The following is a 24,100-nucleotide window of genomic DNA, read 5'->3' on the forward strand; positions in this document are numbered from 1 at the left end:
GATATACAACCTATCCCAACATGCCATATACATACACATAAATGCCAAAAATACCCAAGGCATTTTAGTGAGTTGCTGGAAATATTTTAAGCCAGAGAAATACAAGTTGAGTGAGACTGTTAAAATATCCCCTTTCTAATCCTGGGACGTGTTAGATCAAACATTAAAAAAATAGAAGCAAGCAGCCCTGTCAAGAACTATTTTAGAAATTTCCAGGTATATAAAATAAGGTGGATTACAGAATATCAAGATCTTTGTTAATTTTTCTGGTTATGTTTTACCTTTGTTGCTACTGCTAAGTCGCTTCAGTTGTGTCCGACTCTGTGCGACCCCACAGACGGCAGCCCACCAGGCTCTGCTGTCCCTGGGATTCTCCAGGCAAGAACATTGGAGTGGGTTGCCATTTCCTTCTCCAATGCATGAAAGTGAAAACGTCAAAGTGAAGTCGCTCAGTCGGGTCTGACTCATAGCGGCCCAATGGACTGCAGCCTACCAGGGTCCTCCATCCATGGGATTTTCTAGGCAAGAGTCCTGGAGTGGGGTGCCATTGCATTCTCCATGTTTCACCTTTAGGCAATACAAAACATCACTCTATAAGCAGAAATCAAACCTGTTCGACTTGTAGTTAGAGAAAGGCCACACAGTCAGTACTCTAACTCTGTAAGAGCATGGAACAGTGGCTGTAGCTCGACCAAACCACTGAGAAGTTTCATCACAGATTCCACCTTAACAACACAAAAAGCCTACTTCTGTTCCTCTTCTGTGTAATAATGGAAATGGTTAAATGTATATTTCCCCATGTTTATTCCAGTCCTATTCTTCCTTAAGCTTTACAAAGCATGATTCAAAATACTGTTCACCTCTTTTCCTCTTGTCGCCCAACATCTAGGACCTAGATGTTTTCTTTCACATTCCTCAGAAAATCTTATTTCCTCTGTAAGTCCAACACTAAGATACATATTTTATCAGAGACTCAAGGGATCCCATTCCCTCCAGATGTGTTCTATTTTTCAAAAAAAAAAAAAAGAAGCCAAGATCGTATCTGTTAAGAGAAATAAAACTATACTAGACAGGCCAACTGAAAAGTAGGACAATCTGACTGACTTTTGGATCTATTTCTTTTTCTGTGAGAACATTTTTTAATATCGGCTGATTCACAGTGAAATATTAACTACAGCTACATATATAATTTCATTCTGCATAAAACAAGCATATAAGGCCAGTCATGAAGCCTCCAAAAAAACTGCCCATCTTACAGTGTGTGGAGTTATTGTTAGCCATTGGTGAAGTGTGATACCAGCAGAATCAGGGAATGTCCACATACTTCACCAAGGCTAAGGAATTAACCTGGTTGCTGCTGTAGATAAACTATGTCACCAGAAAGTGTTTCATCATGTTTGCATGAAGAATAGGTGTAAACCTTGGAGATACAATTGAGATTCACTTACAAGAGGGAAAAACTATGAAAAATAAGGTAAAAACTCTTTAGCTTCATATAGCCACAGGAAAACATATTCAGCACATATATGTGCTTTCTTCAACTTCATCATGTAGCAGGCTATTGGTTTAGAAACTGATAGTGCCTTACAAGAATACCCAATTCAGATCAGAGACACAAAAAAAGGGGGGGAAAAATCACTCAGGGGAAAAAATATAACTAAAGAACATTTATTTGTTTTTCACCAAGACTTTATCTTGAGGACGTAACTAAACTGCGCCTCCACTCCCCACTCCAACTTGAAGGAGGATTAGTACAGTGGATGTTATAAAGCAGGTATGAACAGTTTGAGGGACTGGAACCAACGTTAACTGACAAAAACCAACTTCCATCTAAATCATCATAAAAATGTTTAAGTAAAAAAAAAGGGGGGGGGGCAAAGGGGTTTTCAGATTGAACAAGAGCATCACATTTTATCTAATACATTCAATTCTGGCTAGGGTATACCAAAATGGAAACAGGATAACTATAATACAAAACTTCCACTACAGCACACTGCACACACCTGTGTTCCAAGCCCACCCCCGTCCCCCTAATGCTTGCAAACTCAACTATTTCCCAGCCTGTTGGGCCTGTCGACGAAGGAGCACGTAGATCTTCTCTTTAATCCAATCTTTGTTATAAGGCTGGTATGTCTGGGTATCAGCTCGGTAACTGAGGAACAGAAGGATAATAAGCAAAGTTACAATGGTCAAATACCGTCATGTTTTAAAAACTGGAAATTGTTAACTGTTGTAGAATGGCACAGATGTGCACATGTTCATACATGAACATAATGAAAACGTAAAACAGATGATTACATAACTGTTGAATTTTATGCAATATGAAGTTTAGATCATCTAGTACAATCTCACAGCAGAAAAAGAAACTGAGGTCTAGAGATCTTAAGTTAAATGCTCAGTGTTACACATCTGCTTCTTGACAAAGTGTGCCCAGAAACCATGTATTCTTTCTCCTTCATAGTTAACTATTCTTATGGTTCCTTCAGTGATTAAAAAACTAACAAAAACTTTAGATTTACTATATTTACTTTGAATCATCTGTAAAAAAAAGGACCTTTAAAAATATGTTGCTACCACAAAGATTTCTTCCCTGGAAAGCATTAACATAAGGAAAATTTTATATACATCCAGTATTTCAGGATTTGCTTATTAATGAACAATGCTAGAGGCTGAGAAGAGTCTGGAGTACAAAGAGTAACATCAGCAATGAAACTCAACAGGATTCCAGGGTTTTTGGAGTACAATGCATCACTTAATAGACAACTCACTCAAGGTATGTTTAGAGGACAAAAAATAGAAATATTCCACTGACCTACAACTGAACAACTACAACCAGCTAAATTGCTGGTTAAGCAATAAATTCATTTTTTAGAGTAAAAAAACTAAAGCTATAGTATAAAAAAAAGAAGATAATAAGCAAGCAGAGATCGCCGAAACACAAAGTACATCACAGTGTTTCAAGGCCATGAGCACTATCATTTTTTAGGTTCTCAGCAAAAAAAATTATAAACATGTAACTACAAATGACAGTAAATACCTCTAAGTGTTAGAAGAGACGTGTCTGACTCTTTGCGACCCCATGGACTGTAGCCCACCAAGCTCCTCTGTCCATGGGATTCTCCGGGCAAGAATACTAGAGTGGGTAGCCATTTCCTTCTTTAGGGGATCAAACCTGAATCTCCAGCACTGCAGGCAGATTCTTTACCATCTGAACCAACAGAGAAGCCTACAAAGAAGTTGCCAACTCCTAGGTATTGCTTTGGGCACTCATCTGAATAAACTCAATCCTATTTACAACTCTGTGAGTAGATACAATTCTTATCCCTTTTTAATAAAGGAGGAAACCAAAGCTCAAAACAGCAACTTATTTATTAGCTAAGTGACTTCAGGCAAGGAGTAAAAGCTTAAACACTCCTGACCAGAGTTCTTATTATCTGTGAACAACTGAGCTAGAAACCTATGATCCATTTTTTTTGGGGGGGTGGGGGTGGGTGGGTGGAGTTTAACTGCTTTACAACATTGTTAGTTTCTGCTGCACAACAAAGTGAGTCCATGGTGTGTATACACATATCCCCTCCTCTCACCCACTCCTCCTGTCATCCCTGAGCTACAATCCAATCTTTGAAGAGAAACAAACTCCAAAGCAGGAATGCTTTACACCATTATCAAAGTCTTCCCCTGAATGGTAAGGTCAGAATGGGGTTCAGTAAAATGCACAAGCTCTCTACTTTTACAGAACATTTTGGCTTTTTACTAACGTCCTTTTGTTACAGTGAGAAATAATCTATAAACTCACTGTAACTCTTCAGATTAAGAGTGCAGGAAAATAAAATTTCTACATGACTATTTTAATTTTATATTCACTATCAAGTACCTCTTAAATCACATTCCCTAATCCCTTCACCCTCCTAGATTCCTCACCTCTTTTCGCAACCTCCGACACTTCCTCCCTCACCCTGAATTCCAAATGGCGTCCTCCTTTCTATTTTCCTGAAGTAACTAAAGCCATTAGAAAACCTCCCCAAGCTTCTACCACACCGCCTGCCTTTCCTACTTTACTATTAATGGATTGTCTAAGATCCTATCTAAAGCCATCAATTTTTCCCTCTACTACATCATATTAGCCTGCCAACATACCATTATTTTTCTCACCTTAAAAACAAAATTAAAGGGGGAAAAAAAGTATTTTTTTCTCTAGCTATAACCCCATTTCCCTCCTCTCCTTTTGAGCCAAATTCTACAAAAAAGTTGTCTGTGTTGGCATCCTACAATTCCTCTCTTCTTACTAACTCACTGGAATATATAAAGATTTTACTGCTGTCACTCTAGGGCTTCCTAGGTGGCTCAGACAGTAAAGAATCTGCCTGTAATGAGAGAGACCTGGGTTCAATCCCTGGGTCACAAAGATCCTCCGGAGAAGGGAATGGCAACCCACTCCAGTACTCTTGCCTGGAGAATTCTATGTAGCCTGATGGGCTACAGCTAGCTCATGGGGTTGCAAAGAGTTGGACACTACTGAACGACTAATACTTTCACGCTTACACTTCACTCTACTAAAACTGCTCTGGAAATCATCAAAGACTTCCACAGGGCTATACCAAATTTCAATTCTCAGTCCTCATTCATTTGATCTACCAAAAATAAGAAGTATCAATACTTTTGAATGGGTTGGTCCACCAAATTCAACTACCTCTACTCTCCTCCTCACCCTCCATTTATTCTTCTGCAGCTTCACAGGCTTCATTTTAGACTGATTTATTCACTGTGCAATCCTCAGTGCCTTGGAACACATATGGTACATAACTGGCACTCAATAAATGTTATATGAACATGTATGTGTCTCTTTCTGTGTGTCAGGCAATAAACAGATCAACTATAAACATTACAAACCAACACAGCATGACATATATACAGCTCTATTGGCCTCAAAATTTTTTGAGTTTTCATATCAAAATAATAATAAAATTATCACGTTATAAACACATTTCATTAAAGACCAGAACTGGATCACTTAAATACTCTGAGTGAGCAAAGTCAAATGACTGTAACTGAAACACAATGAAGAGGTGAAGAAAACTGAACTCAAAACTTCCAAGGAAATGCTTATTTTCATCTGGATCTTTTGTGAGACAGCAAGCCCAAGCTTGGTCCCAGTGCTGAAACCCCAAGTGCCTCCGAGTAGGGCCTACATGATTTTCACCCCTGAAAAATGTTTTTTTCTTGTAGCGTAGTATCTGACACATAATGAATATGCCTGGTGACTGAAGCTCTCATTATAAGGTACTTTTCCTCTGTAAAACCTGCTGTACTTAACACTCGGTCTCTCCAACAATGCTGAGAAGATGAAGTATTATAGACTCACATGCTCCTTGTTAACAGTGGTGATAAGTAATTACTATAGAAATTATAATAAGCATAATGTTAGGGGAAAAAAATTTAATTTGACAAAACTCGGAGAATAGAAAAGTTAAGTGTCAAACATACAAACAAACTCATTCTAACATACCAAAATATACATGATCAACATTAGGTGAAATTTAAATTCTATTTCAGTCCTACGTATATTTAAAAAAATCTTGAAAACAGAATAATCTTAGTTTTAATTTAAAGCTAATTGCTTTAGGATAAAGACTATAATTGGGGAAAAAATAAGTAAAAGATTATTTAGTTTAAGGAACAAAGTTCTTGGTTCAAGGCGGATGCACACTAACTGCATCAATTAGCAAAATTCATAAGATTTTCTTGTGCCTTCAGCTTTATGTTGACAATGTATGAGCCACGTGTGGCAGAAATATTAATTACTACATCACAGGTAAAACACAAAGATCTATGTCATGCAGAGTGAGCTCCTAATAGCATAAATCACCTCAAACAAACAAACAAGGTAAAAACACAATTTAAGAGATATGGTGGCTAATACTTACACAAGGCAGCTGAGGTCTGCCAGGTCATCAATAAAATCAAACAACTGACTGATATCATATGTGATAGAGGGGCTGTTGGGATTCATTCTCTTCAGATGTTCTTCATACATTTTACAAACACCTAAGAGAGGGGAAAACCAAGATCTTACAATTGTATGCACTTTAGATGTGAGTAGTGTTACGTGCTTATATCAAAATACTTTGTCCCACCCTGTTCATATAGGTCTTTGTGTACCTCCAAATTGATTTCATAAATTTCCTAATAAAAAGTAATAGTCAACCACAGAGTTATCAAAAGCTATCTTAATAAAGCTTGGTTCACTACACTGTGATCAGAAATATCACTTATGAGTTCCTGAATAGAAAGGGTGAATGGAAAGGAAATAAAAACCAGGAAAATTAATTCATTGTGGCCCTAACCCACAGCTACCATCATACTTAATGGCAAAAGACAATGCTTTCCCAGTCAGCCTAGAATACCGGCTCCTGTCATTTGTGTCATGCCCAACATTGCACTGGAGGCTCTAGTAAGCGTGATTTGGCGAGGAAAAGAAATAATTGGCATTCACACTGGAATGGAAGAAGTGTACCTATCTCTATAAATGTATACAGAATACCTTAAGGAAACTGCAAAACACAAACTATTAGAACTAATAAATGAGGGTGGTAAGACTGCATGATGTAAAATCAATATACAAAAGTCAATTGTATTTCTATACCCCAACAATAAAAACACTGAAAATGAAATGAACATCAAGAAAGAATAGAATTCTTACAAATAAATTCAATAAAAGAGACATAAGACACACTGAAAACTGTAAAATATCACTGACAGTAAAGATTTAACTAAACAGAATGCTATCTCAAGTTCATGGACTGGGTGACTTAATATTAAATACTCCCCCAAATGATCTAGATTCAACAATCCATGACAAAACCTGAGGTACTTCTGTAGAAACTGACAAGATGATCCTAAACTTGACACACAAATACAGGGGTCCAGGACAGCCACAACAATCTTGAAAAAGAACAAAGTTGAAAGAAAGACTCACATTTCCTCATTCCAGAACTCATCACAAAACTACAAAACTATAATCAAGGCAGTGTGGTACTGCTTATTCATGAAGACAGGCATACAGATTAATGGAACAGAAACAGGAGTCCACAAATAAACCCTCACATTTATGGTCAACTGTTTTCCCAAAAGGATACCAAGTCAATCAATAGCGAAAGAGTATCTTATCAACAAAGGGTGCTAGGACAACCGTGCGTTCATATGCAAAAGGCGAAACTCGACCCCTCACACCATGCATAAGCCACTCACAATGGCCCAGGAACTGAAATCTAGGTCAAAATTATAAAACTCTTGCAAGAAAATGCAGGCACAAATCTCTGTGACTTTGGATAAGCTTCTTAGATAGGCTGGACTTCATCAAAATTTAGGCCTTTTGTACTTCAGAGGACACTGTCAAAGAAAGTGAAAACACAAGCCACAGACTAGAAGAAAATCTTTGCAAAACATAGATCTGATGAAACGGGGGCCCCAGCCTCTGGGATAGAATGCCTGATGATTGAGATGGAGCTGATATAACAAAAATAGAAATAAAGTGCACAATAAATGCAATGCCCTCAAATCATCCCCAAACCACACACAGACACCCCTGCCCCCCAATCCCCCACGGTCCATGGAAAAACTGTCTTCCATGAAACTGGTTCCTGATACCAAAATGGTTGGGGACCACTGAGATAAAACTATTATCAAAAATATACAAACAATTCCTAAAACTCAACAATGGGAAAACAAAAAACTCAATTAAAAAACAGGCAAAAGATATGAACAGACACCTCAACAGAGAAGACATACAGGAGGAAAATACGCATTATGAAAAGATGCTCAACATCATGACGTGAGGAAATTGCAAACTGAAATGAGGCATCATTATACATCTATTAGGATGGCAAAAAATCCAAAACACTGACAACAACCCAATGCTGCCTCAGGAACTCTCATTCATCACTGCAGGGAATGCCAAATGATACAGCCATGTGAAGACAGCTTGTCTGCTTCTTACAAAGCTAAATACAGTCTTACCGTATGATCCGACAATCACACTCCTCAGTACTTACCGAAAGGAGCCGAAAGCTTAGGTCCACACAAAAACCTACGCAAGAATGTGCATAGCAGCTTACTCACTGACAAAACCCGTAAGCAACCAAGATATCCTTCAACAGGTGATGGATAAACAAACTGTGTTATACCCATACAATGGAGTATTATTCAACAACAAAATGAAATGAGCTACCAGGCCATGAAAGACATGGCGACATCTTAAAAGCATACAACAGAGAATGAGATGGTTGGATGGCATCACCAGTGCGACAGACATGAGTTTGAGTAGGCTCTGGGAGTTGGTGATGGACAGGGAGGCCTGGTATGCTGCAGTCCATGGGGTCACAGAGAGTCAAACATGACTGAGCGACTGAACTGAAGTGAAAGAGCTGATGTGAAAAGGCTACATACTATAATTTCAACCATACAATATTCTGGAAAAGATGAAACTATAAAGACATTAAAAAGATCAGTGGTTGCTGATTAGGGGAGAGATGGGTGAGCAGGTGGAGCACAGGGTATTTTCAGGGTACTAAATATTAGACATGTCGTTGCCCATGTCAAAATCCATACAATGCTCAAAGCAAAGAGTGAACATTAATGCAAACTAGACTTTAGTTAATAATGTATCAGTACCGATTCTACAATTCTAACAAATGTACCACACTAACACAGGATGTAAATAATTGGGAAAACTGGAGGAGTGAAGCAGGGGTTATGACAGAACTGTACTTTCTAATCGATTTTCCTGTAAACCCAAAACTACTCTAAAAAACTAAATCTATTAATTTTAAAAAAGGGATGAGGGGAGGGAAAGCTCTGTATTCCAGACAAATATTAACTACTATAAAAAAGAAAAATAAGAAAGAAAATTACAATTTGGCAACCACTGTGTGAGAACTGCTTCCAGTACTTCCATTCTAACTTTTAAAATGGAAAATAAACCATCATTTCTAATTTAAAAAGAAAAAAAGAGCTAAAAAGCCACAAAAAGGTATGGAAGAAACTTAAACACATTGCTAAGTGAAAGAAGCTGGTCTGAAAAGAGCTACATGTCAATGATTCTAATCTATGACATTCTGGAAAAAGCAAAACACTGGAGGTAGCAGGGAGTGAGGTGAAGAGGGAGGACTAGGGGAACACGGGATTTTTAGGGCAGTGAGAATATCCTGAACATTACAGTAAGATACTGTAATGGTGAATACATGACATTACACATTTGGCAACACCCACAGCACTGCACAACACAAAAAATGAATCCTCAAATGAATCCCAAAACGAACTATGGACTGTATTCTGCTTCATCAACTGTAACAAATGTACCATACCTCATATTTTTTTTGGGGGGGGGGGGGCGCAGGGAGGGGTGTGTGTGGCATACAGGACCTTAGTTCCCTGACCAGGGGAACCTGAGCCCTCTGCATTGGAAGCAGTCTTAATCACTGGACTACCAGGGAAGGTGTCATTAATAGAGGAAACTGGGGATAGGGAGAAGTACATGTGAACCCTCTGTACTTTCTGTTCAATTTTTCTTTAAACCTACAACTGCTCTAGAAATTAAGTGTATTAATTTTTAAGTTAGGTTTCCCTAAAATCAGCAAAGGTTAGTAAAGAGTATTGCAGAATCAAAGGCCAAACATAATAAATATAGATAAAGCAAAAATCTAGAGTGTGTGCACGAAGTCTACCTTAATGGCAAGTAAGGCTATCAGGAGAGGAAGGGACTTGAGAAAAGGAAAGAACAAAAGCTTTGCTCGTCTTTAAAGATTAGAATAGAATCTGAGGAGCCATCTCTGATTATGAATAGCTTTTTGTCCCATGGAGGTCTACCCACCATTGGTTTTGAGACTTTTTTTTTTTTTGTCCTCGGATAGAGGACGTATCAGATATTAAACTGATAAGAACAGATACTACACTTGATCTTAGCCAAAAGGCCGAGAAGCAATCGAGATTTTTTTTTTAAGAAGAGATTTTTAAGCCTAATCCAATTAGCTTCAGATAATCAACAATTCCAGGGACATGCCAGCACCAAATTTTATATTTCTATAAAATCTTTGCAGGAAGAGGTGAAGCATGTGCAATTTGCTAGAAAGGGTGCAGGGTGTACACAAATGGTTTACTGGATGTAATGATCTAATGATGTAATGAAAGGACATGGGATGAATCCAGTTTGTGATGATCCAATCTAGGTGCTCTCATCTAATGGTTTATTGAGGGTTAATACCTTCCTTCAGGGTGGTGCCAGCTTATCAAATGTACAATAAATTATACTGATTTGGTTCCATTTACCTTTATTCACTGAGCTAAGTTTTTATTTCTTAACATTCTGATGGACTGTAACCTTAGCTTTTCATGTTTGTTTAGTAACTAGACTATTAGGTTGTGTAGGCACTATTAGGTTTCTCAAGCCTGTTTTAATAACTCTATTGAGTTTAACTAGACTATATAAGGGATACCTGTAAAATATTTACACAGCACAGTAACAAAATAATACATAACAAACAAAGAATATTTACAAAACAAGCAGAGGCCTGGGAAACTCACTATATATATGAGCTTGATTCTAAAAAGTAAACATAATAGTGAACGTCAGGTAAACAAACTCAAGACACCTGAGAGTCTCAGCACTTACCACTCTCACCCTGGGAGCAAGCATAGACCAGCTGGTGTGGATGCCAGCTAGCGTGGGGGCCAGAGCCTCTATAGCCCATCCCACCTCCAGCCCCCATCCCCTCACCACCCCCAAAAACAAAGTCAATGACTTCTACCCCTTGATTAGTGTTTAAACTCACCTTCCATACACTCATTCACAGATTCATAGTCAGCGTAAGTTCTGCCTTCTGGCCTCTTGGTAGGCTGTACCAGCAAGATGGTGTGAGACTGCAGAGGGAAAAATGATATCAATGTAAGTTTCTAACTCAGTATTTGAGAAATTCATAGTATGGGATAAAATCCCCATTACCATACAATTTTCGTTGGTTATTAAAACACTATTAATCAGAGTGCTCTTTCTGCAATATTGATGCCTCTGCCCAAGTGCAGAGCCAGAAACTGGATTCACAACTTTTCTCTAAGGTCTCTTCGTCTCCCAGTCCTTAACAACTGCTGTCTCAAACTCTTATTGCACTTACTGCCTGTTAAATTCTCAGCATAAACTACCTTGTACTGTTTTTTTCTCTTTTGCACCTTTCTTCCCAGCCAGATTATAAACCTGCTTGGGTGTTCTATCTCCACTGGTCACTCTAATCCCATTAGGTTCCTAATGAAAACAGATATGGGTTGATGAAAGGAGAAAAAAAGGAAAACACTATAATGATTACAAGCACTTTATCAATCTATGTTTTTTCTAACTTTAGCACTACAGTGAAATCACATCTTATCCAGAGATTAGACTCAAATATTAAAGGTGTAAGATAAACTGGCAATGTAAAATTTGTATATACAGTTAACGTTACCCTAGAAAATCCATTAAATTATTCACCCAGTAGGTGACTCACTATAAGGGGTTGTGTTATACTAAAATATTGTATTTTTAAGCACTAGAATCACAAAATAGCTAGAGGATGATGACACAGGAAATGTGAATATGCCTAAAGAACAGCAGATCCTTTCATCTTCCATCTCACCCTCAATGGGGAGCAGGCTTTTGTTCGTGGGTCTATTTCAGGTTTTCTCAACTCTGGCACTATTGCATCAGGGGCTGGAAGATTCCTTGTTGCAGAAGCTGTCCCGTGCATTGAAGGATGACAGTATTCCTAGCCTATTCCCAGTAAATACTGCACTCCCACGCCTTCCTCCCAATGTGTGACAACTAAAAATATCTTCAGAACATTGGTCTGTTGAAAGTATAACCCCTTCTGGTTTTTTTTTGCCAAGTGTGTAAGGTTCACTAAATTCAAATATGATGTAACCTCACTGTAAACCCAATGCTAAATCAAACTATTTATAATCTTCGGGATATGGTGAAGGATAGGGAAGCCTGGTATCCCAAAGAGTTGGACACGACTGAGCGACTAAACAACATATTCTTCTCTTCTGCTGTACTAGTTTTTAATAAAAAACAAACAAACCTCTTAAGGACAGGAACCAAACGTTCTGAAATGATCAGACTTTTTAATGACCAACAAACTGCAGCTGAAATAGCTGATATGTAGAGCTTCAGAATAAGCACTGCCCCCGCCCAAACAGAACATTGAACACAAAAAAAGGAATTTCTCATACTCCTCCCTCTCCATCAAGAAGTGAGTCATTCTGATTAAAAGTTTGAGAGGATCTGAGATAGAACTCGATGACAAGAGATGAAAAGTAATTCTCACCTATAAAGACCTGAACACAGTCAAGGCCTTTCTTAAATTGTGATCAAAAGTCAGGGAAAACAGAATGTTAGATTACTGGTTATTTAAAAACCATCAATAGTTTCAATGGCTCATATGTTGAGAAGAAAGTAATTTTATAGAAACTATACTAACATTCCTGTAAAAGGACCTGTCCCACATGCTAGGCAGACCAGTTGCTACTACATTAATTTTCTTATTTTAATGAGAAATAAAGGACCAATTCACTTAAGAGTAAAGATATGAAAATGGCTATACAATGGCTGCTTTTTATATTTACCCTTAAAGTGAACCTGAACTAAGTTTACTATTCTTAATACTTATTGCCCAAAGCAAAGCTTAAAAATTAGGAACAAGGAATAACTGAATTTACAAAACTGTAAACAAAATTATCAGATTTTTCCTTCTTCTGAACAGATTTGGTCCGGCATTCCTTAGGTTACTCTTTCTTAGGGGAATGACCAGTAATAAATAAATAAGCAATAAAAATATAAGTACATACAGGAATATATATATATATCTGCCACAATGTAAAGATAACATTGTGAAACCTAAATCACAAAAAAAGTTATGCAGAATTACCTTAATAATATCCTATTCTGTTTACCAAGCAGTTATGATTCACTCTAATGAAGAGTTAATCTGTTTTTAAAGTTTTTAAATGAACCCTAAGAATAGTCATTCTACTGTTACAGAAATACTACAATACATACAATTGCTTCTTGAGTTTTAAATGCATCTCTCAAACTACCAAAAAAGAAAGGAAGAATAAAAGAAAAGAAATTGAACCAATATTTAAGACTTTTGAACCAGTATTCACTTTAAATACAAATTTCAATTTTCAATTCTACATGAAATGATAAAGAATTATAACTGATAACTGCTCAATGATAATGGGGTGTTCATATTAACTGCTGTCATATCCCCAGATTTTAATCTAAGCATTTAAAAATAATACCAAATAAAGGCAGAGAAAGAAGGAAACTCCGAAGTGAAATGACTTGCTCAAGGTCACACTGCTAGTTAAGACAGGAACTGGAAATCCAATCTCCTAATTCCCAGTCTTCCTTGGGAGACTATGTTGGGTCAAACACTAACCTATCTCAATCCAGAAAACTACGACCTGAAAAAGTTCCTTGTTAACAACAGCTGCATGATTTGTTAATCTGCAGCAACCAGAAAACGAAAATTGAAGTGTGGAAGTAACCACGATTCCTTGGAATCCTCGTGAGCATCTCCTTTTTGCAGATTACAAAATCCACACACAAGCCAAAAAAAAACAACCCTTCCCACCCATTCCACTCAGATTCTAAGCAAAGTGGACCCTGAGCTGAATCTATCTTTTCAGCTTCCAGACCCAAAAGACTATAAAGATAAGCACAGGATGGATGGCTGGGGGGTGGGGGACACCAAATCGGCCTCTAAAGGTCTTAGAAAAGAGGGAAAATGTATTTTTTCCAAAAAAGGCAGAGCCCAGAAAAACAAAAGGGTATATGGTCGGAAAAGCACGCTACAAAGCAAAGATGTTCCCTCCCGGTCCACACGGGGGATGCAGTAGATTCAGTCTGTCAGCTTCGGGACGGAATTGTCAAACATCCCTCGGCCATTGTCCCTATAGTAGGCTGAGGCGTTTGGAGGAAAAGGGAAGCACCCCCATGCCTGCCTCTACCAAGCAGCAGTCGGAAGAAAGAGCAACCTCCGCAACGCACGCCTCGCCCGAGCCAGCAGGCCGGCGCGCAACCGCGGGGCGGACCCGGGACCCGGGGCCTAGCGCCAGGCCCAGTGTCTCCGCGGCGGGAAGGAGAAGGGGAGCCCCACACACAAGCTGAAGGGCCGAGCAGCAGCAAGCTCGCGCTGGATGGGGTGGGGAGATGTATGGGCGGGGGTCGCCCCGCGGGGGTTGGGGGTTCGGGGAGCCGGTTAGGCCTTTCTCACCATCGCGCCAAAGTCTCCCACTGCAGCCGATGCCGACTCCGCCGCCGCACACGAGCTTACCCGCAACGCCGCCAACAGCCAATCCCCGCGAGAGGAGCCGCCGGAAGTCGTCAGAGGCGCACCGCGAAAGAACCTTTCGGACCATAGAGGCTCACAGATTTCCGGCAGCTAGAGCAGAGAGTGACTCTGTTTCAGCCATCTTGGTTAAGGGAAAGGAAGCACACAGGAAACGTATCGGAACTTGAAAAATAAGCACTTTTTTCTAGAAACGATCTTCGGTATTCGCGTTATTAGATGCGCGGCTAAAGTGATCACCGGTATAGACAGTGACACAAGCCATCTTTCAGTGGCCCCACTAAAAAATGGCGGCTGTATAAGAACCCTGGGGCATAGGTCGGTTGTAACCCCGGAAGTACCCTTCTAAAGGAGGGGGCTGTAAGGCAATCCGGAAGTGGATGTAATGAAGAGGTGCCACTTGGCGGCCATGGCAGCTGTAGTATCGGTGGCTCCGGGTCAAGGCCCCTCGGAGTGGAGTAACATGGGCAGCACTGGGTATAGGGTAGAGACAGCTTTGTATCAGCTTCACTGCTGAACTCCACTACCCGCCATTACCGGCCTGCAGGACTCCTTTCCCCACTCTAGACTTGGAGGAGAGTTTGCAGTGATTGGTGGGCTGGTCCCGGAGCTGGGGCGGGGGGGCGATCACCTGCGGGGGTGCCCCAGGGAGATAGGGGAGCAGGGAGAACGAACTAGTTCACTTGGGTTTTCGTCCTTTTCTTGCTGCCATCGGGAACATTGCTTGTGGAGGAAGTAGGCCCATTGTGCTGCCCGTATTCCGACGATTGAACCAATAGCTCCTTCGTATAGTTTCCCATTGACTTCTCATCTCTGTTAACCCATGGGAATCCAGTGACTGGTATATGAAAACTTACGGGCTGGGACCTAAGATTGCTGAAAGTTGACTCTAGTATCAGCAAAAGGCGGGCTCTTTACAGGTACGTTCAAGAGAGAAGTGCCTCGTGAACGCATCTGCCGGTGGGGAGGACGAGAACTGGAAAGTCCACCTGTTCTCTTGGAACAATCACACGTGTTTAAGGACCCGAGCTCCCGAAAAATTATAGACTAGTGGTATTGGATGAATAAAGGAAGCAGAATGGATGATTTCATCTCCATTAGCCTGCTGTCTCTGGCTATGCTGGTGGGATGTTACGTGGCTGGAATCATTCCTTTGGCTGTTAATTTCTCGGAGGTAAGCGCACAGTTTTCTATTTTCTATCAGCTGTCAGGATGGCAGCTAGGAAGTAGTGACAGTTGAAAGGGAAGCTGCTTCCCCATTTAATAGCAGAGCTAAAGGTCTTCTTAAGGATGACTTTTTTCAGAAGAGGCAAAACATTTAATAATAGAAACAAACCTCTTATTTAGCACGAGTTCTTAACGGAGAGGGGTAGGGGCGGGGAGTGGTGGATCCACTGAAGATCCTTGGGTACTCTGAACTTCCTGAAATTGAATACCAAAATTTGGGACTCTATACATTTTCCGGGAAAGACACCATAATGTTATTTTGATACCCAGAAGTTTCAAAGAATCAAGGTTCTGGATTGCTGTCAAAATATACATGAAGAATATTGTTTGTTCATATGAGTTGAAATCAATATAATTTCTTTTTGAGAAAATCAGGCATAGCTTTTTGGGAAAAGGTTTTTTTTTTTTTTGGATACTTGTAATTAGAATGAAGTAAGGAAAAAAACTAGATTGTTCTTAACTCAAACTTCCTTTTAAAGGAGAACATTGGATAGGTTTTTGAAATTGTTTTCAAATCTATTTTCTTAGAAATGAATTTTTTTGTTAGTATGGTTTGACATTTTGTTTTAATTTATTTGGTTCTTTATTATCACATGAAGGAACATTAACAGGGAAGAAAGATAGATAAACGTATTGTTCAATGGAAGTGCAGATGGATTCTTTGGGCTGTTGTAAGTTCACAGCTTGCACAGTGCTCAAAGATTAGGGGAGAAAAACTACTGCATTCAGGATTTCTTAAGTATACCTTGATGTTCAACAGTAAGATAGTTTCACTGTCAGTCCTGAAAGTGCTTTCAAAGAAAAGGGAAGTGGAGAATGGTCTGAAGTAAAGGAAAGGTATAGATGAGCTGTGAGGTAGACCTTGAGTTAACCTGAGGGAAGAGAAGGCATTGGTGGTAAAGAAAATAGCCTGTAGGTGAGAAAAAGTTGGGACTAGGTGTTATGAGTTTAAGAAATAAACCCCGTAGTCAGATAGAAGGGGGACTTGAATTGCTGCTGCTCCTTATCTGTTTCCTTTTTGTTTTTGGTTTCTTTTAGCATCTAATGACAGAGAAGGCAATGGCACCCCACTCCAGTACTCTTGCCTGGAAAATCCCATGGACGGAGGAGCCTGGTGGGCTGCAGTCCATGGGGTCGCTAAGAGTCGGACATGACTGAGCGACTTCATTTTCACTTTTCACTTTCATGCATTGGAGAAGGAAATGGCAACCCACTTCAGTGTTCTTGCGTGGAGAATCCCAGGGACGGGGGAGCCTGGTGGGTTGCCGTCTCTGGGGTCACAGAGTCGGACACTACTGAAGCAACTTAGCAGCAGCAGCAGCAGCATCTAATAATAACATTGAACTACAATTTTTTGAGCATATACATTACCTAATTTCATTAAAAAACAACAACAGTGAGGTACAGATGAGGAGACTGAGACTTAAATTATGTAACTTGGACAAGTTTATGAAATGTGTTAGAATCAGAGCTGATCTGGATTTTTCTGGCTCAGAACAGTTCTTAGCCACTCTGTCCCTTGAGGCGTAGTAGTCCATATCGCGAATCTAGCCTACAGATGTATTTATTTATTTGGCTGCACCAGGTCTTAGTTGTGGCCTGCAGGATCTTTAGCTATAGCATGTGGGATTTTTTTTTTTTTTTTCTTCAGTTGTGTCATGTGGGATCTATTTCCCTGACCAGGGATGGAACCCAGGCCCCTGCATTGCAAGCACGAAGCTTCAACCGCAGGGCCACCAGGAAAGTCCCTGGATTTACTTCTTTAGATTAGCAGAGTATCGATTTTATTGTTACTGTTTTTTTGTCTTTATTCCTCAAAGTAACAGTTGGCTAGAGCTGAGTAGTGGTAGATTGTCATGGTCCTTCTTGGCTGTGAAGCCTGCTTCACTCATTTGAGCTACCTGCCTGCCCAGTACTTTGTGAGTGTGCTGTATCTCCTCTGACTAAATCATGAAAAAGAGTAAGAGTGTCAATTGCTCAGTCGTGTCTGGCTCTTGACAAACCCATGGACTGTAGCCTGCCAGGCTCCCCTGTCCATGGAATTCTCCAGGCAAGAATACTGGAGTGGGTTGCCATTTCCTTCTCCAGGGGGTCTTCCTGACCTAGGGATTGAACCTGGGTTTCCAGTACTGCAGGAGGATTCTTTAACACTGGGCCACCAGGGACTGAGTCTTCTAATTACATTAGAATTGAATTGACATTATTAGGGCTGACATTTGTGAAGTTTAAATTGGTTTGTATATTTAAAGCCTCAGTAGAGATAACATTTATGAAGAATTATAATTAATTCAAATAAAAGACTGATAAAACTTTTTATTTCTATAAAATTCCTAGACCTTTCCAGTTTCAGTATTTTCTCAAACTGTTTTCAGTGATTTTTGCAATATGCAGGTATATGCTATCCTCTTTTCTCACTTAAGGAAATGTGTCCATGAGTGGTGTAATTAGGCCACTAATAAAGATAATTAGTATGATATGTCATTTATGGCTTTCTAAATTGATGGTCAGATGGTCTTTTTCCAGCTGTAGTTCTTTTTTTTTTTTTAATATTTTATTTGTTTATTTTATTTGTTTTTCTTTCTTTCTTTGACCGTGTTAGGTCTTAGTTGCAGCATGTGGGATCTACTTCTCTGACCAGGGATGGAACCCCTGGCCCCCTGCTTTGGGAGCATGGAGCCTTAGCCATGGACCGCCAGGGAAATCCCCCCAGCTGTAGTTCTTGAAATGCTATAACTCACCATTCATATCTATTCATTATTACAGCAGGACCACTGCATTTTGAGCTGGTAGGATAAAAAAATTAAAGTTATATATAACTTAGTCAAAGACATTTTAGAATTCAGCTGGCGATTTTTGTCTCCTAGGAATTAGCATTTTTTTCCAGACAGATTATACTATTATTATAAATCAACATATTGTGAAACTGCTGTCGCTGCTGCTGCTGCTAAGTCGCTTCAGTCGTGTCTGACTCTGTGCGACCCCATAGACGGCAGCCCACCAGGCTCCCTGTCCCTGGGATTCTCCAGGCAAGAGCACTGGAGTGGGCTGCCATTTCCTTCTCCAATGCATGAAAGTGAAAAGTGAAAGGGAAGTTGCTCAGTCGTGTCCGACTCTTAGCGACCCCATGGACTGCAGCCCACCAGGCTCCTCCGTCCATGGGATTTTCCAGGCAAGAGTACTGGAGTGGGGTGCCATTGCCTTCTCCGATTGTGAAACTAGTAGATAATAAATCTGTAAAAAATGAACTTCATTCACGAAGACCAAGAAACAGAGTTTCTATCCTTAGAGAATAGCTCCCCAAATTCCTACATTGACTAAACAATTTTTCTTTTTAAGGACGTGTAGCTTTTCTTTGGGACTGGAGTTATTTATAAATAAAAGGACCAATAAATCTAATTTATCTTGTAGTTAACTTTCATTTATATGAGAAGATGTTTTTATTCATGTTCTTAATCTAACTACTACTTTGTCTTTCAGCACTTTTTTCTTCAGAATTTCTCAGAGCAGGAACAAAAGATCAATAAAGCCATTAATGATGGCAGGATTAGTATTTAGAAATGAGATAAAGTCAAGTAGTCTGAAATTCTGTGGCAGTGGTATCTGTCTGCCATGTCTGACCATCATGAGGTATGTGTGGCATTGATTTCTTAGTCACCTTCTCCAACATGCCTTGTCCCCAAACCAACTTTCTCGATTGATGGTTTTGTAACTTCCTTATGCCTAAATGGGGGTTCACAGATGGCGCTAATGGTAAAGAACCCACCTGCCACTGCAGGAGACACAAGAGACTCAGGTTTGGTCCCTGGGTTGGGAAGATCCCCTGGAGGAGGGCATGGCAACCCACTCCTGTAATCTTGCCTGGAGAATCTCACAGACAGAGGAGCCTGGCAGGCCACAGTCAGTAGGGTTGCAAAGAGTTGGATACGACTGAAGTGTCTCAGCATACATGCATGCCTAACTGATTTCTAGAATAAAGGAACAAAATCTCTGATTCTCAAATGCATTTATAAGTGACTGATAATCAATATATTTTCTTCTTCAGCATATGAGCAGGAGAAAAATTAAACTTGTAAAAGCAGCTGAAACATGCTTTATACAAATAAGGTTTTGTTGGATAAAGGAATTGGACACACTAGCAACTACATTGTGTTTTTAAGATTCAGCTGTTGAGCAGTTTTCTTTGGCTCTACGTGAAAATGCTATATAAGTAGGTTGAGAACCTGTGGCTTAACATTTTGTTGTTGTTCTTTAGTCTCTAAGTCGTTTCTGACTCTTTTTGTGACCCCCATGGACTGTAGTCTGCCAGGCTCCTCTGTCCATGGGATTTCCCAGTCAAGAATACAGGAGTGGGTTACCTTCTCCAGGGGATCTTCCTGACCCAGGGATCAAACCCGCACCCCCTGCATTGTAGGCAGATTATTTATTGCTGAGCCACCTGTGAAACATTACCTAGGATAAACAGCTCATCAGGTGCTCTGATGAGTGAAGTTCAGATGGCTAGAGTGAGATTTTAGATCAGTGATCGGAGGATTATCATTTACCTGAGCATGTCTCCGCTTTGTAACAGAGCTGGTAACAGAAAGCAAAGCATTTGCCCAGAGCTCTAGGGCAGCACTCCTCAAACTCTGGTGCTTGACCAGTTTTATCTTTAACTTCATTCCTTTGCAGAGCAGTATACTTGTGAAAATAAAATGGGAAAAAAGGCATACAGAATACAAGCCCAGGTGTAGTATCGTGAGATTTAACAGACATATAACTACTCCTATAGTTGTAAAGATCATATTGCTATAACATTTTTCAAAGACTTCCTCTCATGTTGTACTCGGTGGTGGTGGTTTTAGTCGCTTAGCCATGTCTGACTCTTTGTGACCCCATGGACTGTAGCCCCCCAGGCTTCTCTGCCTGTGGGATTTCCCAGGCAAGAATACTGAAATGGCTGCCATTTCCTTCCTCAGAGGATCTTTCTGACCCAAGCCTCGAACCCGCAGGTCCTGCATTTCAGGCTTCCTCCTGCATTGGCAGGCGTATTCTTTACTACAGCCCATACTTGTTGCAGACAATTTTGGATTATAATGCCACATTTTTTCATGTGTTAAAACAGTATAGATCCATAGATATCCAGATATCCAGATGAAAGTAGTGTTACTCCTATCTCAATAAAGTTTTTAAGGTAATTAGTAAGCACTCATTTCAAAAGGAACTGTCTGAGACAGTGTAGTTCAAAATCAGTGTTGCACAAACTGTTTTAACATCCAACTCTCTTCTGTTAAATGGCCTTGTAGGATTGTTGTGAGAATGTAAGGAAATAACATAAGCACAGGGCTTAACAATGGATCTAGAACATAAGAATTTTAGAAAACATTGAGGATTATTCTCAGTACTGATTGTGAAAACTTTCTAAAGATTTTCATTTTTATAACTTTGTTCTAAATTATTCTCGACCCAGGGATTGAACCCAGGTCTCCCGCATTGTAGGCAGATTCTTTACTGTCTGAGCCACCAGGGAAGTCCTCTAAATTATAATTTTAAAACCTTTTCTTTTGGAATAGACTTCTAATAATGGGTAAACTCCTCCCTTCCCTACCCCAAATCATGAAACTTCTCTGTAAAGAGAAGGTCTTGCTTCGGGGTTGGCTTTCAAGGTCACTGTGAATGTTTTTTTTGGAGAGGCCGGGTCTTTTCCACTGGTCTCCCTCTTGGAAGACCAGTATAGTATTTTTCTCAGTATTTAACTTTTTCTTCTTCTTTTTGTTAAACTTTTCTGGTTCAGATTACTTTATGGTTTTCATTTCTTAATTGAGCCCTGACTCATACAGCCCAGGTAATGGGTCATAAAGGCTTCCCAGGTGACTCAGTGGTAGAGAATCCCCCTGCCTGTGCCGGAGACAGAGGTTTGATGGATGGGTCAGGAAGTCCCCTGGGGGAGGACATGACAACCCACTCCAGTATTCTTGCCTAGGAAGTGCCATGGACAGAGGAGCCTGGTGGGCCACAGTCCATAGTGTTGCAGACACAACTCAGTTGTGGACACAATTGAGCACGCACACACAATGGGTCATAAAATCATGTAACTACTGAGACTGAACAGTAAATCAGCCCTGGAGTGAGGTAAAATGGTCCACGTGTCATGATATGTGGCAGCTGACCTCCAGGGTCAGTGCCTAGGGGTCTCAGGGAGTCATGAGAACTGTGGTCAGCCGTGGCACAGAAGAGCAGGTGTCATTTAATGACACCAGCCCTGGCATTGCCAAATCTTCCTGCTTTTCAGAAGTTGAAAATATTCAATCTTCTAAATTTTATACTTTGGTTGCTAATTCAAGTATTATTACATTGTTGTGTGGGTCAAAAAACCTATGTTTATGAGCTGCCAGTCTCAAACTTCTGGGCTGGACTGCTGATTCCTAAGCTCGCTGTGAAGTAAAGAGCAAACTAGCAACAGAAGGGGAGGGACAGCAAGTAGAGGAAACAAGTCACAGCATGCTGACAAATGGGGGGACTGAAAAAATTTCAAATTGCTACAAAACCTCAAAGCACAGTTGTTTAGAACCACTTTGAAAAGGGGAAACGTCTCTATCTGCATATTAAGGGCACTGTGCTCTCTAATCCCACAGTATAATAACAATAGCTACAGTATCAACTTATGTGTTAAGTTCTGCTATGATTAACAGTGACCTTGAAAGGGAAGAGCCTCAAGCTTTAAGTTCAAAGCCACTATTTACATACCCTCTAAATAAAAAATTTTTAAGCCTAGCTGTATAATTGAGGCTCTTTGTGGAAAATTTGTAAAACATGATAAAGTGTGAAAGGAAAATATTATCCCAGTGGAGAATCACTAGTAACATTGATTAGGAACTAGTTAGTAACTAGTAACATTGTTTCTTTGCGTTCATTTTTTTTGCATGTTTGTTTGCATTTTTAATATGGTTGATCAGTGTGTGTGTGTCTGTGTGTGTATACATATATATATATATATATATATATATATATATATATATATATTTGCATTCCCCCTTCTTTTACCTGGTATTCTTTTCATTAAAAACATGCTCTAGGCACTTTTGGCCTCATTTGGCCACACCTTGTGGCTTGTGAAAACCAGGGTTTGAACCGGAGCCCCTGGGCAGTTAAAGAATGGAATCCTCACCACTACACAGCCAGGGAGTTCCCTCTAGGCACTTTTTCATGTCTTCAGTACATTCAGTTATTTTATGTACAGAAATTCTTATTATGCATTTGTTTTCAAGTTTTTGCCATGGTGCTGTTGGGTTTTTTAAATGATAATAGTGTTGAATGGATATTTTTGTGTGTAATGCTATGACCACATTTCAGATTCTTTCCTCAGGAGTAGAATGACAGGATTAAGGAGCATAAATATCCTCAAGAAGAGTCTCAGTCTATATTACCAGGTTTTCTTAATGTATTTTGTCCAACAAATGCAAATGACACTGTATTCTCACAAACACTGAGTACCATCATTTTTAATTTTTAAAACTTGGCTAATTTGATCCAAAATCACTGCAGATGGTGACTGCAGCCATGAAATTAAAAGATGCTTACTCCTTGGAAGGAAAGTTATGACCAACCTAGATAGATTATTAAAAAGCAGAGACATTACTTTGCCGTCAAAGGTCCGTCTAGTCAAGGCTATGGTTTTTCCAGTAGTCATGTATGGATGTGAGAGTTGGGCTGTGAAGAAAGCTGAGCGCCGAAGAATTGATGCTTTTGAACTGTGGTGTTGGAGAAGACTCTTGAGAGTCCCTTGGACTGCAAGGAGATCCAACCAGTCCATCCTAAAGGAGATCGGTCCTGGGTGTTCTTTGGAAGGAATGATGCTAAAGCTGAAACTCCAGTACTTTAGCCACCTCATGCGAAGAGTTGACTCATTGTAAAAGACTCTGATGCTGGGAGGGATTGGGGGCAGGAGGAGAAGGGGACGACAGAGGATGAGATGGCTGGATGGCATCACCAACTCGATGGACATGAGTCTGAGTGAACTCCAGGAGATGGTGATGGACAGGGAGGCCTGGCATGCTGCAATTCATGGGGTCACAAAGAGTTGGACACGACTGAGCAACTGAACTGAATTTGATAGAGAAAAATTATTTTTTTCTCAGTTCAATCAAACTTCTTGTGTATTAATAATATTCGTTCTCAGTGTTTTCCCAGGTCTTTCCCATGCATCAGTGTGTTTTTGTTTTTGTAGTCACATTGAGCAGTCTTACGAGATATGGTTTTATTTTTAGAAAGGACTCACAAAAAGAAAAGCAAGTTGGTCTTGTTTTCTGAGATTGAAAGAAGTAGCATCAATCGAGTATTGCTTGTTATTACCTCTATGCAAATGAATTTAGGAAAGGGAAACCTGTATGCCACTGGCATAATGGTAACGATGCAGCATTGTTCACTCGAACTTTCATCCAAGTATCTGGGTTTTGCACTGTGATTCTTGTGGAGGAGCGGCTTAGAAGCATTTACGGCACGCTCCCAATGAGGTTGGA

At 40.0% G+C, this 24,100-nt stretch overlaps 2 protein-coding genes and 1 pseudogene across 3 annotated transcripts in view; 1 reads left to right on the top strand and 2 right to left on the bottom strand.

Annotated features, from left to right (window-relative positions):
• Positions 1-1,654: 1,654 nt before the first annotated feature.
• On the bottom strand, positions 1,655-14,343 carry ERH (ERH mRNA splicing and mitosis factor). The gene is given in 4 exon segments (NM_001034336.1): positions 1,655-2,152; positions 5,925-6,045; positions 10,827-10,914; positions 14,304-14,343. Coding segments are annotated over 4 exon segments (315 nt in total). The 5' UTR covers positions 14,307-14,343; the 3' UTR covers positions 1,655-2,049.
• Positions 9,870-9,980, bottom strand: LOC112448630 (uncharacterized; annotated as a pseudogene).
• Positions 14,344-14,765: 422 nt separating the features above from the next.
• The window catches only part of SLC39A9 (solute carrier family 39 member 9), a 45,183-nt gene continuing 35,848 nt past the window's right edge, over positions 14,766-24,100 (top strand). The window contains exon 1 of one of the 2 annotated variants that reach the window (XM_005212025.4): positions 14,766-15,552. Coding sequence is in view for 1 of the 2 variants with exons in the window: in NM_001101191.1 (NP_001094661.1) it covers positions 15,457-15,552 (96 nt within the window). In the remaining variant the exon portion in view is untranslated. 2 annotated transcript variants of the gene reach the window in all.

Source organism: Bos taurus, chromosome 10 (assembly GCF_002263795.3).
Source record: "Bos taurus isolate L1 Dominette 01449 registration number 42190680 breed Hereford chromosome 10, ARS-UCD2.0, whole genome shotgun sequence".
Lineage (NCBI taxonomy): Eukaryota > Metazoa > Chordata > Mammalia > Artiodactyla > Bovidae > Bos > Bos taurus.